Here is a 14,107-nt window from a genome sequence, read left to right as displayed (position 1 = left end):
AACCGTTTGCTTAAATGTCACCTTTATTCACGAGCCAGACATGTGCAGACATCACTTGAGAGCTCCACGAGATGGGCATTATGAAAGAAGCCGCCGGACCTCGTTCCTTGGTATTTTCATAGCAGACTCCACGCCTCTTCCTCGTTCAATCTGTTCTTGTTCTCCATTAACATGTGCTTCTCCTTGAAGCAAGTTTCTTCCCTTCATTGTTTGTTTCTTCTGTGACTTTAGTTTCTTGATGGAGGTAGTCGTAATTGACTTAACGGACATACACCATTAAAATCAACACCTGCTGGAGAAGGAAGAGCAGCAGATGCGAGACCTATTCGTACGTGATCATCGTGCCTTCAACGTGATTCCCCTGCTGAACTGCTTGTTCTTGGGGTTTTCCTTTTTCCCTTCTATTTCTTGTGATGTACTCTTGTCGGTGGACGTGCTGTGATGGGTGCAATCGACCAAACATCCCCACTGATCTATTGCTACGACGTGCATGCACTTGCTTACAGGAAGAATGAACGCAGCACCTGTTGATGCCGGCTACAAACCACAAAGTCACTGCTACGGCGACCACTGTGTCTCGGTGCTGCTGCTGCTGCTTTTGATCGTGTTGTGCCAACCGATCTTTTGTCTCCTTGTGATAAGTGCGCAGAGTTTGTCGTCTGAATGATACTTGCAGTGTTTCACGTATGTTAGATCTATTCCCTCTTTCGCTGCTTGATTTCCTTGCTCTTGTGAACGAAACTTAAAACACTTTTCACATCAAGGAATACATTTCCATTTAACTTTTGTCAATTTGAGAAGATGGTTTCAGCATCTGCAAAGATATGGTGTGGGGATGCACACACAGCCATAGCTTCCAGCACATATATATATATATATATACATATATATATATATATACATATATATATATATACATATATATATATATACATATATATATATATATACATATATATATATATACATATATATATATATATATATATATATACATACATATATATATATATATACATATATATATATATATATATACATACATATATATATATATATACATATATATATATATATATATATATATATATATATATATATATATAACGTTTCCCGAAAAAGGCCATGGCGTCAGGAATCTAGCAAGCCATGGATGGAGTTGGCTGGGCCACCGATGCCCACCTAACCCTCCTCCACATGGTTGGTCTCTGCTTCGCCACTGCCATTGGCGGAACACTGGAATGAGCGTGATGGCACGTGCTTGTTCTATCAGTGGTTCCGGTGTGGAGAATCAATTTGGTTGGTTGGGTTGCTGCTTTCAGCTGAACAGCGATGAATGATCGTCACAGCTGGTACCTGTTGCAAAGATTCAACCGTTGCTTCAATCTTCTCCATAAAAAAGAATGAAAAAGCTGGAGATTGGAGAGCTGCAAATATTTTATCCACATTTCTCGTCCCTCGAGGAAGGAACCACATTGGTAGGGGAGACTTAGTACGTGCATACGGTCTTCTCCGATCACATGTTAATTGCTTCATTTCATGAGAAGAATCTGCTATCGTTTAGTTAAGAATTATGGTCATTGGACATCGCCTCCTAACTCTGCGTTACATTACGGCCTACGGATCTGCTGGAATTGAAGAGAACAGCAGTGATGTCCCTTCCCTCAATGTTCGGGAAACAGAGCAAGGATTCAGTAGACGATGCTAGGTGATCTACTGAGGAATGATCATCGATCAATGCCTGCCTAAAAATGGGACTAGATTACGACTGTTGCTCATTGGTCATCTTGCTTCCTTTCTAGATTTGCTATCATCTCTTCAGATAGATTGTAGAGGTTAAAAATACTGTAACGTGCAAAAAAAAAAAAGGAACGAGCTTTCCACTTCAATTCCTACAGCTCTTCACTTTGTGGCATGCAACCTGCCAAGCGAAAACAAATTTGGTCGGTCCTCCAAACAAAAAAGAAAAGGTAGGTGGGAAGCGATTGATGGGTTACTGTGTCCTATTCAACGTCTGATAATATTGACGTTCGCATCCGGTAAAGGTAGATGGTCGGATACAGTGCCCAACGACAGACCACACCATTCCAAGAGAGTGGCAAGCGGCATCAGACACAATGAATGATTGATGGATATTCCTTATTGCTGATTTCTAGAGTCTAATACATGAGTAGCAGTAGAACAACTGCATCACGAAGCAAACTTCCATTCTCATGTAGATCTCAGAATTCGTGATCATTTTCCACTCTCCTAATTCAACTTCAGCAAGAATTACGAGTACAGGCGAGCTAATAGGATGTGGTTATATACAACTAAGAAGGAGAGTGGAAGCAGAAGTTTTACCCAGGCCATAAAAATACCATGCAAGCTGAGCTGAGCTTGGATTCTCAAGGTAAGGCGAAGCCATGGGGTAGAGGTGTCATCATTGGAGGTCATAGACGTTGGGATTAGCGGCGTAGCATCCCAAGATCCTGACGAAGACGGAGAACTGGGAGATCTCGTCGATGGCCTCCTTCGCCCTGGGATCCTCCTTTGACCCCTCGAAGTCGACGTACAGGACGTGAGGGAACGCCCGCAGCGAGCCCTTCCCCCTGATGTCCAGTATCATCACCGGTGCCTTGTTCTCCGACGCCGAGGAGTTGATGATCTCCAGCTTGGTGAGATTGATGTTCCTCCTGGAGAAGGCGGAGAGGACCTTGAGGAGCACCACCATCGAGCCGCCTCGGTGGGCGATCACCATGGATGTCTTGGGGTTGGGAGGCGGCAAGGGGGGAGTGGCGGAGGAAGTGGAGGACTTGGGGGAGAGGAGGAGGAAGCGGGTGACGTTCCAGGATTCGTCCTGGAGGCCGTCGGCGAGAACATCGAGGCCGTATAGGAGGGCAGCGCGGGGGGAGGCGATGGCGGCGGTGTCGAGGAGACGGTGGGATCGGAGCATCTCGACAGCGCCGGCGGTGTCCTCGACGGGCTCGCGACGGTGGAGGCCGAGCTGGGCGAGTGCGCGGCCGCAGTGAGCAAGGGCCATGGGGTGGCTGATGACGCGGCGGAGCTCGGCGGGGCGGACGCCGGGCATGGCGAGGAGGCAATAGTGGACGAACAAGTTGACCTCCTGGGAGATGACGAGGTCGTGGCGGAGGAGGAGGTCATAGTTGCGAAGGGCGGTGCCTTCCATGGTGCTCTCCACGGGGAGGATGGCGCGGTCAGCTTGGCCAGCCTGCACGGCCGCGATGGCGTCCGCGAAGGTGCGGCAGGGCACGGTGGCGCAGCCCGGCACCGCCGTCTTGGCCGCGAACTCAGAGTAGGCGCCAGGGGCGCCCTGGAAGGCGACGCGGGGTGCGAGTGCGGGGGCGTAGGAGTGGGCATGACCGTTGATGTGGGGATGGCCGTTGATCCGGGGGGCGCCGTCGTTGGTAGGCACGGTGGCCATGGCGACGGTGCGCGGGGGGTTGCGCAGCCGTCGGGTGAGGTAGACGGCGGCGGGGAAATCAAGGTCGCGCCTTTCGGTGGCAGCGGAGGTGGGGGAAAAGGGGTTGTGGAGTTTGAGGGAGGTTGCGAATGCCATGGATGGGAGGAGGATCTAAGAACTGAGATGTGAATAGCGAAGGGTTGAGGAAACTTTGGGTGGGCGATGGGGGGATCCTGTATATAAAGAGTAGGTGGAGGAAGCAGTCGGAGAAAAAGAGAGAGGAGGAGGACGTCTTTTGTGTCTGTGCTAGCGGCTTTCAACGGATGTAAGACATCATTGGTGGTGTGGTCTATTTGGGAAGACCCACCGTTCCCGGTGGTGGGTGGACTTTGCGACGGAGTTACTTTGTGCTGTACAGGGGGACCGTATAGTTGAGGGTAGTCTTGGTAGTCTAAGACTACGGGAGACGTAACTGACAAATTTGGCTCAATCCTAACCGTCTATGAGTAGGTGAGCTCGAATCGGGACGAACAAACACACGGTTCTGATCAACTAGATAACAGGTTCGATTGTAAATTGTGTAAGGGTCGATTTATCGGAAAAAACCCTTTCTTCTCAGCTTTTTCGAAAGATATCCCTCTTCATGTTTTCCAACGTGTACCTTTCTTTAATTAATTCTAAAGATAACTCTGATTTGACAATCCATCATCTATCTATTTTGTTTTGTTTTTATTACTTTTTTCTATAGACCGATCTCCGATCAATCTATCCAATTAGGCTGAATTATAATGTTTCTAGTGATACCAAAAAAATTATAATGTCGTAAAAAAAGAACACTGTAATTTAGAATCGATAATTAGGCAAAAAAGAAGGTGCTACTAAGAAAAATTAAAACAAGAGAGTATTTTCAGGAAAAGCCCAAGAAGAGATATTTTTTCGACTTGTACATGATACAAATATTAATTTTTGCTTGAAAAGTACTTTCCTATTTTATATTTCCCAAATGACTTACTATCATTTGGTGAGGGACTATCATCTCTTGTTTAGTATAATCCTTAAAATGATCCTCAGTCTCTCATGAGTAAAATTTATGGTATCAATTACAATGTTTTGAATAGACTTATCTTAGTTATAGTACCTCCACCAAAACACTGTAATTGAGATAAATGGACTCCATAAAAATAATATTATCTATAAAAATAAGATTTTTAAATAGTTATCTGGTTTATTATGATGACTTCTACATCTTTCCTAAAATTTATTCGAAAATAACAACTAAAAAATTAGACTGTTTCATCCTACCAACTATTCCATAGGGTGTAACTAAGAAGTATTGGTCTAGTTTTCTTGTCATAAGGACAACATTTCAAGGATTACAACAAATGAAGGATGTCCTTTGGAAAATATAAAAAAAATAAGTACTTCATGGAAAAGGTCCAAAATTAAGTTTTTCTAAGATTCACCCATAAATATTTTGTAGTATTTCGCAATATTAGAGTTAATAAATCATATGTATTGTTTTGAACTAATGGACTAATTGAAGCCAAAGTAAGAAATCACGGATATATAGATGGAGTATATCTACAAATTTTTTGATACTTTTGAATTTGAAACAATAATAATCAGCTTGAATCCATATATTCATCCTAATTATAATTTTTGTTTTTGTTTGATGTAGATTGATTCGGTTACTGTTACATGAAAGGTGTGCATTATGATGTTATTATTATGGTAGTCGGTTTCTACTATCATCATTGTTGTTATGTATAGGATACGTTAGATCCTATACGAGCGGAGTGATTAAAGACAAAACAAAATTATGCATATAATATAGATATAAGACAAAAAATTATACCTTTAAGGGAAAAATACGAATTGATTCGTTTCCTTTCAAATTCATCAATAAAGATTATTTTTTTTTCAAAAAAGATCGTAAAGATGTGCAAACTAACGAGAGAGGTTGAGAAAAAAAATAAACTAAATAAAAATATATTTTTTTTTTCTAAGAATTTATAAATTAAATTTATTTTTTAAATTATTTGATGATATGATCTTTTAAGTGGTTTGTGGTTTAAAGAATGGACAAAGTTCAGGAAGAGATTCCAAATATGAAATTGGCATGTGATAGGAACGATGTTGTCTTATGTCAGCTCATATGTCACAAAGGCCAATACCCAAGTAGAGCTTCAAGTCATCAGTCTCAAAATGGAAAATGGTGTCATAGTACGTCCCAATATGTCTCACATTAATGATTGATAGTAACTGTCCTATCTTATCATGATCAAATGCCAAAATAATCAAACGATTGACCTAATCTTATCCCAAGCTAGTCTATAAAAATGCCCAGGTTCAGATATAACAACGAATCCATTAACTCATGCTGGGGGGTGGGGGGAGGGCTTTTTACACACTAACTTAGTCATATAGCTTATACTATTGTCTTCTCCCTTTCGTTAACTTAAGCATCAAAGGAGTCATGTCGGGCAACTCCCCAACCTGTTATGTAATATTATCGGTCGCTCGAAGACACCCGAACGATCCAACCCCTAGGAGGGAACCTTACAATGAAGAATATCCTAATTTGTTTATTTGATCATCTCGAAGTAGGTCCTCATCGATAGAACGACTCATAACTAGGCAGCCTATATGGTCTCACATCACCAAATCTTCCACAAGATGCTTGCACCTTCGACGATGGACCAACCGGACCGATTTATCAATTAACGATACTCATAACACCATCAACATCAAATATAAACTTCAACAAATCTTGATTAACTTGTGCGAATTACAATATCTTTTAGAGAAAAAATTAATCTTGAATTTAGAATGACATTTAAGATTCAAATGAAATGACTTTGAATAACTAAATAAAAAAAATCACATTGTTTTCTCATAAGAATAGAAACCAAGTATCGTTTATCATTAATTCAAGTATAATATATTTAAAATCAATGAGAAAAAGATCCACAATAATCAACTTTGATACCATTTTCCCCGAGAATTTTATGTGGTCTTAATTTATGAAAGTTGAACAACTTCATTTTAATCTTTCAAGTCAAAGTAACTCAAACTAACTGATGTGGAAGTATCTTGAAATGATTGCTCTAGAAATCATGATCCTATCGAGAGGTCTCACATCTAACAAGTCTCTTTCCACTCGTATGCGCAAAATCTTTATTCTAAATGTATACATAGTTTACTCGCCAAAAAAAAAATCCACTTAGTAAATTCTCATATGAAATTTAGAGGAAAAACAAATCCTTTCATCTCAATCGATTATCTATTTGTTACATCAAATATTTGATGTATACGACACTTTGATGTGGATTTAAATATGCGATATGACTTTAAAAGGTACGATAAATAGAAATTTCATTCTTCTCGTGTGTGGGTGTGATCACCTGCCATCTTCAATCGAATAGTCAAAGTTGAACGAAATTGGGATGTGGAATCTTAAATCAACGAATAGTCAAAGTTGGCGACATAAGAATCCGAGAGGAATCAACACCCCAACACTTGGGATGTGGGTATTGGAAGATTCCTTTTAGCATCTTCTGCAACCAACCACCTGTCATGTGAATCGATCCGGCTATAGTACTTTTAGTAATATTAAATAAAAATACAATATTTTAATAATATCAAAAATATTATAATATAGTAAATATGTTATAGTGTTTTCTTGGTATTACTAAAAATATTATTCTATGAATTGATCGATAAAAGAAAAATAAAATAGATAAGATTTTAAAAATACGATACTTCCCGAAAAGAATCTCGAAATAAAAGTTTTTTTTTTAATTCGCCCAACTTTCTATATAATGGATCGGATTTTCTATATAATTATGTCACATTGAGAAAATGGAACATAAAAAAAAGTATTAAAAGCTGTGGAATTCACCGCTGTCACCTTCGAATAAACAACCGTGTTCACTAAATTATTTGATTAGATTCCAAGAAACATCAACGTGGCATCTAAATTGGGACTTATGTAATTATTGCCTCCGTCTTTCCGAATCACAACGACCCAACAATTATTGCTTGCAATTTTAATCCCCTGCGACAACGATCGGCATGTCCTCTAAATAGTGCCTAAGAAAAGGACATGCACAACTTGTTCGATTGCAAGACAAAGACCGGTTTGGCTCTAATTTGTTTTGGTAGGCCATAGAAGTGATTGCGTTTAATGGCATAGGGTCCGGCACGATTGACATCTATTGATATTGTCCTTACAAATCTAACGTGGATCAATTTGTTTATCAAATATCTATATATCAATTTAATTAAAAACATATATATATATGTAATCGGACTCATTTAATCTTTAATAAATAAAATAAAACGAGACCATCTTCTTAGTTAATCTTTTCATTTCACAACACATACATATTTCTAATAATTTAATTCGATGTTTAAGCTCTCATTCGATCTGATTTAACATAAATTATACATTAATTTCCTTCACGACTAGTGGTATTATTTTCGAATGTCGGTATGTGAAATAATATCAATTAAAGTAACATTAATTAAGAAAGAAATTCTTGAAGAAGAAGCTAAATCTAAATCTATATTCGAACTTCATTTGAGTATTTACTGTTTTATTCAAATCTAATTAGAACCATATTAAACTGATGGAATCGATGTTGATATCGAGAACGAGTTGATGTCATTGTCATTTAATAATGAGTTAGGAGGTTAGAATTTTAGAATACTCGAACTTGAATTGGGATTAGTTAATTATTTAATTTATTGAAGAAAGACCAAACTCCGTTACTTATTTTTCTATTTAAATCTATGTCGGAGCATATTATATTCTAACTAAGATTAAATAGTTCGGATACATATAGGTATCTAAAAGAAAACACAAGCTGTCATCGGGTGTAGTTGTTTGCCATTTAATAATATTATCATCTTTCGCAAAAAGAAATCAATCCAAATATTTTATATTACTCATAAACTCAAGTGCCACACTAAATAAGATTATTTATTCCAATACAATACATACATTTCATTTCTTTTTTTTTCTTTTGGGTATAAATTTACAAAGTTCCAAAATAAATAAGCACATCTTTCTCGTGAAAAAGGATTTACTAGATATAAAATAAGATATTGATAAGGAGTCTAATATGGATGTTTAGTTCGTCCGACATATCGATCGAAATCCTTATATCATCAATATGACTGTATTGGCGATAATCCTAAGTGGACCTCCTCACGATCGGATAGCATTTGATAATCTTAAATAATAGTCGATGTACTTTCATCGTTCAAATTGTCTTAGTACACAATATTTTATTTATTTTTAAATCTTTAAATTCAACTTAAGCATCAAACTAGTCTTTGTTCCACTTTAGCACTAACTTCAAGGCTTACCACAGGCTCTAAGTTGGATTAGGTTTAGCTCCGACCCCACTAATTATATAGACTTTAGATAATCATAATCGACGAATAAAGCAAATAGATGCTACATTTGTTTAGAAGCTCGCATGTTGACAGATATAGTACATTATATGTACTAAACTCTGCAAGAATATGTATATGATTTTTCGCAAAATTTCTTAATTACGCACCAGATGGTTTTATAATTAATTAAGAGTTTTATTCCCAATTTCTGAGACGGCTCCAATCTGTTCCTCTTCTGATAAGAAGAACACATTACATTGCATCCACTCTTCGGAAACAATTGACATGACTTAGTGGTCTTCTTATATTAATATACATTGTTTGTCACGGCAAAAAGTTTCTGAGACGGTACCAATCCGTTGCTGATCTGATAAGAACAGCACAAGCATCCACTCTTACACAAGTAAATAATTAACGTGACTTAGTGGTCTTCTTATATTAATATAGATAGTTGGACGCACGCAAAAATGTCCAAAGTGGGTTCGTGCCATATCTCCTTAGATATCTTATATAATTTATGCTGCCTAATTGGCCGACACGATTAAATAAACACAAGAAAGGGATATCTCTCAACTTTGTGATTTAATTATAAATTTATCGTGTTTCAAATTTCATCCCCACAACCATTGGCTTCGCACTTCACAATCGGTGACACAGCTCCGCCTTCTGGATGGTGTACTAAATAGATTACGTGCACATTTTCAGGGAAAAATGTTATTCGATTGGTAAGGTTATCCAAGATACTTTTGAGCTAAAAATATTAATATATGAAGGTACCACTTGTATAAACATCCAGGTCAAAAGATATTTATACAAGTTAGCTCTTTAGAAAGGTAAATTTGTCCACTTTTATTCGATTTGAGTATTTATATCTAACCGGGCAAATAATGATTAGTCAATAATATATTTTCTATTATATATAATAACATTGATACTAATTAATAATGTAACAAATAAGAATGATGATAATTGTGATAATAATAATAATAATAATAATAATAATAAGAGAATGGATGATTAGTTAAACATAGTTACAATTATTATTTGTGTGGCATAATGAGTTTAGGTAAGGAGATTTATAGGATTAAAAAGTTATTATAATAAATTTTAATTGTCCAATGTTTTAGAGTTAATAATCAATTTAAATCTAATATTTGAGTTTATCATAAGTTTCAAGAATCAAAGATAACATATGGTTCAACATATTATCCTCCAAGACTATTGAGTGTTTTTGACAAAAATTCTTTCGGTACTTTTAGTAAAATAACTTGATAGATTTTGTTAAGTAAAGATGTTCTAAACTTCAATTGCCCAAAGGAAGCTTAGTAAAAAACTAAGGATATTTTTATAAGAGAGCTGCTATGATCGTTTGAATTAATTGAAAAATACTTCACGGGACATTTTGTAAATTTATCGATTATTATTTATCTTATTATCCAGCAGTCGAACATTATAGTTGCCACAGCTTTACGCAATAGTTTGTAGATTTGTCATCATTGCTCTATCATATTATCAAACAGTCAAACATTACAATTACTACATGTGGTATTATTGTGATTAAATCGATGTGAATGTCACATGTCAGGCTAATTGAATATCGGTATCGAATTGGCATTTATGTGAACGTAAATCACAATTGATGTTATGACCAAATTTATTCACATGACAACTCTCCTATTATGAATAAAAAGAACATGAAATTTTACGTCTCAAAGTCTCATATATCGTTGTTGGGCATAGTCCTTGTTATTTGTGAATTAAAGGATGTGGGGCGCCCCTAATGTGGGTCCGTCCTAGGTTTAGATTTAGCACACAACACAAGTCATCCCATTTAATGTGATATAGTTTCAAATTATTAGTCCAACATGTGTTTGACTTAAGAAATAGGATAAATTTAGGTTACCTGGTCTAATTTGGAAAAACAACATAAGAATTATCTTGATTTAAATCTCTTTTTGCATTGAATCTAATTTAAGTTGATCATATAGATCCACTTAAATTAGTCAACCATCACTCATCATATAAATGTCACTTAGGACCCATGAGAGAAAAGGTTCGACGACTCGACACCCACTTGCCCATGTAAATAGGAGTCTAAGAGGTAGCTCGAACCCGCTTGCCAGAAGATTACCAAGAGCATAAAAACTTAAACCACAAAATTGTATCATGGGGTGAGACATTCTCACCTAAGAGAACTTAGATATCCTCGTAAATGCATATCTTGGCCTACCGAATGAAGAAGCTCTCATGAACTCCTCTTTAGCAGTAGTCCACATGGTGGATGGCAATGGTGATGCTCCTCATTCTCGCGATGAACTGTCACCTCATGATGGCACTCCACCATACAGCATGGTGACAATAGTAATGAGTAAGGAAGGGAGTGGCCCTCTTACAGTCCTCTCACACAAGGGAGGTATTGGTTGAGAGAGATGGAGAGGAGAAGATGGAGACATGCTTCTCCAAAAGAGAGCCTATGATCCTTGGAGAACCACTCTTATTTATAGAAAGTCCCTCTTACTGACTCTAATAGATCCTATATACTGGTTTAACGGATATTGGATCTCCAAATAATAACCACTTAAAACTCCATATTTCATTGGGTCTCACCCATTGGATCCATTAAAAGACTAAGGAGACTTATTGAATATCTCATATCCAATCCTTTATTTGTCGTGTTGTCTACCTTATATTTGTGATCTTCTAAGCCTAATATCGAGTTTACCGTGAGTTGTACCAATCAAAACCCCTTCTGATTACGTGAATTATTATCGTTATAATAATTCATTCAACTCATCAACTATAGACATATTAGGCTACTGCACCATATTCCTTAAATGATATAAGAGGTTCTAATGCATTAGACATATTTACCCTCAATTATCGTGCATCTATAGTTCCTTATCTATCTAATATCTCAAAGACCGTATATAGGGCATGGTGCTGTAAGGTCCATACAGAATATATCCAAATCTCACTCTTATCATATTTTCTCAAAGAACTCATCCTCTCTTAATCTAATTAGCCCTGGACAAGGGTGCAATGGTGTACTAAATTCTATAGTTTGAGAGCAGGGGGGCACTCCATTGGTCGGCAATTTCATGGGCCTTACGCGATCCTGAGATGTTAACACCACGTTGGGCGGAGGGATCTCGACGAGCACTGTGCTAGTGGCAATTGAGGTATTGATCGCAATTGAGACAATGGTATTGCTTGTTAGCTAACGAAGGCAAGAGTAGGATGATAGCCTATATATAGGGAAATATAAGAGCGACATCACATGCATAGTGGAAGAACAAAAAATAATAATCTTAAATCTTCTAAAAAAAGGTATTCGTCGTTATGCGAAGATTGGTGCGCAAAAATCTATGAAACTAAAAATCACGTGTGAGATAGTTGTGTTACCTATGGAGATTGTATATCCCTAAATTCTTGCAGATCTGTGTGAGAGGATGAAGGAGGTCAAGCGTCCTCCTCTTTAGCGGAGATCCACATGGTAGAGACTATGAAAACACTCCTTGAATCATTGTCTAAATCTCCGCATTTACTATTTAAGGAAGGGAAAGGAAGAGGAGAATAAGATGTGACAATCAAGAAGCTTAGCCTATGACCCTTTGGTTCTCTCTTATTTATAAAAGTCCCTTGTCAATCTTAACTCTAATGGATCCTATCCTATGTTGAATCTCGTATTTTGATGATAAAACCAATTGATAATTATGTTTATGTTTTAATCTACGTTTTGAGTGACGCAGGATGCTTCGATCAGGATGAAACAATTAAAGCAGGAAAAATCATGTTGTGCCGGAGGAACATGTCAAAAGATTGGACGTCGGGCTAGTGGATCGGTCGACGTATCGATAGAAGGCTTCGGGTCGTGGACTTGGGCATCGGGCCAAGAAGAGCGGTTATTGCGCCAAGGATATCGGAGTTGCGGAGTCAACTGGCCAATTAGGCAATAGGCCGCAAGAGAGGACGATACGCCGAAGAATCAAACGAAGCGTCGAGGGACCAATGACATGCCGGACAACTTGATTAATTGCTTAGGAATAATTGTCTCGATCGAAGTTTTGTTTTACATGTGCAGGATTAACTACGATGAATGTAAGACATGCAGCAGGAGTTGCGCCGGAGGCAAGACTATGATCACGTTGGGAGTTCGAGAGTTCGATGGAAGTCCAAACGGTCGTCGAAGGTTCTGCGAGAACAAATCTAAGAAGTCCAGGAGCTTGCCAAAGAAGCTCGTTGGAACTTGCCAAGTGGATCGTCGCAAGTCCAAGAGTTTGTCGGAAGTCCGCCGGAGCATCGTCGAAGGTTCATCGGATGTTCGCCGGAAGTCCGCCGGAAGCTCGCCGAAAGAAGCGATTGACGCACCGGAGCAAGTTGCAGTAAATGTCTTAAGAAAATCGTAGTTAGCACGATGATTAAGTTAGAAATGAGAGGTGATCCCATTTTAATCTTGGGGCAATTGGGCCCTTGAAAGACACAAATTGGGTCGAATGGTTCAGCTCATTCGGACCCAGATTACTTGGCCAGAGGTGGCACCGCCTGGGTCGGCGGTGGCACCGCCCAAGGCTCAATCTTCGAGCTCTGGCTAGGTGGTGCAACCGCCTCTAACAGAGGTGTAACCGCCTGAGCTCGGTCTCCGAGCTCTAGCAAGAGGTGCAACCGCCCCTGACAGGAGGTGGCATCGCCCAGAGGCTCAGTCTCCAAGCTCTGTCAGGCGGTGCAACCGCCAGACCCCGGAATTCTGGGAATTGACAGTTTTGAGCTCAGAATTCAAACTGGGTTAGGGCTTATAAATACCTCATCCTTTCAGCAATGATAGAGTAACCAAAAACCACCGAAATCTTGATCTTACTCTGTGTTTTTGAGAGCTCAAAAAGTGTTGTATGAGTTAAAAGTTCTCCTTCCTCTTTTCTTCCAAGTTTTGATCTGTTAAGAGAGGAAAGAAAATTCTGTAAGGGTTGTCTCCTAAGCCCATCAAAAGGAGTGAAACTATAAAATGGTGGTTGGCCTTCGCTTATTGAAGGAAGGTCTCTAGTGGACGTCTGTGACCTCATCGGTGGAGGAAGCCCGAAGTGGATGTGGGTCAAGATTGACCGAACCACTCTAAATCTCAATTTGCATTTACTTTAAGCATATTATCTTTACTGCAAACCTCCTCAATAGCTTACTGCCTTCTGCGCATTTACGATCGTGTTTCAAGTTCAGTATTTTTCGAATCGACATTTAGACGTAAATCAGTTTTATCGTACGAATATCATATTTCAGTTTACGCTTACATTCTAATTTCCATCACAACTG

General features: G+C 38.5%; 1 protein-coding gene across 1 annotated transcript; it reads right to left on the bottom strand.

Annotated features, from left to right (window-relative positions):
* Positions 1–2,111: 2,111 nt before the first annotated feature.
* On the bottom strand, positions 2,112–3,654 carry LOC135635128 (arogenate dehydratase 1-like). The gene has a single exon (XM_065145999.1). It carries the CDS (start codon positions 3,557–3,559, stop codon positions 2,423–2,425), a length of 1,137 nt encoding a protein of 378 aa, XP_065002071.1. The 5' UTR covers positions 3,560–3,654; the 3' UTR covers positions 2,112–2,422.
* Positions 3,655–14,107: the final 10,453 nt, after the last annotated feature.

This window comes from Musa acuminata, chromosome BXJ3-4 (assembly GCF_036884655.1).
Source record: "Musa acuminata AAA Group cultivar baxijiao chromosome BXJ3-4, Cavendish_Baxijiao_AAA, whole genome shotgun sequence".
NCBI classification, from domain to species: Eukaryota; Viridiplantae; Streptophyta; class Magnoliopsida; order Zingiberales; family Musaceae; genus Musa; species Musa acuminata.
This window is presented reverse-complemented; position numbering and strand designations above follow the sequence as displayed.

What these genes read in the sequence shown, in the direction of transcription:
- LOC135635128 (XM_065145999.1), bottom strand. Translation starts at nt 3,559, where the DNA reads ATGGCATTCGCAACCTCCCTCAAACTCCACAACCCCTTTTCCCCCACC.